The sequence below is a fragment of the Corvus brachyrhynchos genome, unplaced genomic scaffold (assembly GCF_000691975.1).
Source record: "Corvus brachyrhynchos isolate BGI_N302 unplaced genomic scaffold, ASM69197v1 scaffold1106, whole genome shotgun sequence".
Lineage (NCBI taxonomy): Eukaryota > Metazoa > Chordata > Aves > Passeriformes > Corvidae > Corvus > Corvus brachyrhynchos.
In genome coordinates this window covers 5391-6733 of record NW_008238449.1, presented here as the reverse complement: position 1 = coordinate 6733, position 1343 = coordinate 5391, and the positions used below count along the sequence as shown (strand labels likewise).

The 1343-nt window shown below is 56.2% G+C and overlaps 1 protein-coding gene across 1 annotated transcript in view; it reads right to left on the bottom strand.

Annotated features, from left to right (window-relative positions):
- LOC103617434 overlaps positions 1-1343 on the bottom strand; it is a gene marked incomplete at its 5' end in the record, with an annotated part of 14781 nt that overhangs the window by 8105 nt on the left and 5333 nt on the right. Inside the window, 3 exons of the mRNA XM_017736885.1 lie at positions 14-194; positions 228-335; positions 1212-1288. Coding sequence (XP_017592374.1) covers positions 14-194; positions 228-335; positions 1212-1288 — 366 coding nt within the window. The remainder of the gene's footprint in view (positions 1-13; positions 195-227; positions 336-1211; positions 1289-1343) is intronic.

The following is a 1343-nucleotide window of genomic DNA, read 5'->3' as shown; positions in this document are numbered from 1 at the left end:
TGATGTCCCCAACTTGTCCCTGAGGTGTCCCCAAGGGCCCCCCGAGGTGTCCCCACCCTGTGAGCAGCTCGCTGACGTCCCCAAGGTGTCCCCAAGGTGTCCCCAAGGTGTCCCTGACGTCCCCAAGGTGTCCCTGAGGTGTCCCCACCCCGTGAGCAGCTCGCTGACGTCCCCAGGGTGTCCCCAAGGTGTCCCTGATGTCCCCACGGTCCCCCCAAGGTCCTCACCCCGTGAGCAGCTCGCTGACGTCATCCGCCCGGCTCAGGTCGGGGAATTTCTCCTGGAGAAGCTTCCGGAGGCCGCGGCTGAGCCCCACGGGAACGACCTTGATGCTGCTGGGATTGGGGCAAAACCACAGGAATTTGGGAAAAACGGGAACGTGCGAACGGGGAAGGAGCCTGACACTGCTGGGACTGGGGGAAAATCGTGGGAATTTGGGAAAAAAATGGGAAAAGCACGGAGAAACGGGAATGGGAACGGCACTGGCAGTGCTGGGATTGGGGGAAAACCACGGGAATTTGGGAAAAAGGTGGAAGGATTGGAGAAAAACGGGAATGGGGAATGGGAAGGACACTCACGGTGCTGGGATTGGGAATGGGAACCCTGCAAAGAACAGGAAAGGAACGGGAATGGGGGAAAAAAAGGGAAAAGGGGGAAAAAAGAGAAAAGGGGGGAAATCACCCCGTGAGCAGCAAAAAAGGGAAAAGGGGGAAAAAAGGGAAAAGGGGGAAAAAAAGAGGGAATGGGGAAGCGGGACAGAAAAACAGGGAAATTGGGAGGGGAATTTGGGGGATTTGGGAGGGGAATTTGGGAGAAGAATTTGGGGAATTTCAGAGGAGAATTTGGGGAATGTGGGATGGGAATTTGGGGGATTTGGGAGAGGAATTTGGGAATTTGGGAATCTGGGATGGGAATTTGGGGGATTGGGGCCAGGTTTGGGGAATCTGGGGAGGCTGGGATGGGGAGTGGGGGATTTGAGATGGGAATTGGGGGATTTGGGATGGGAATTGAGGGATTGGGGCTGGGTTTGGGGAATCTGGGATGGGAATTGGGGGATTTGGGATGGGAATTGGGGGATTTGGGATGGGAATTGGGGGATTTGGGATGGGAATTGAGGGATTGGGGCTGGGTTTGGGGAATCTGGGATGGGAATTTGGGGGATTTGGGAGGGGAATTGGGGATTGGGGCCGGGTTTGGGATCCCACACTCACTAATGGCGGAATTCCAGGAGCTGGGAGTCGGCGTCGTAGGAGACGAGGACGCAGCGACGGATGGAGTTGAGATTGACCTGGAGAGGGAAAGAACGGGGAAAATGGGAGAAAGGGAAATGGGGGAGAGGAAAA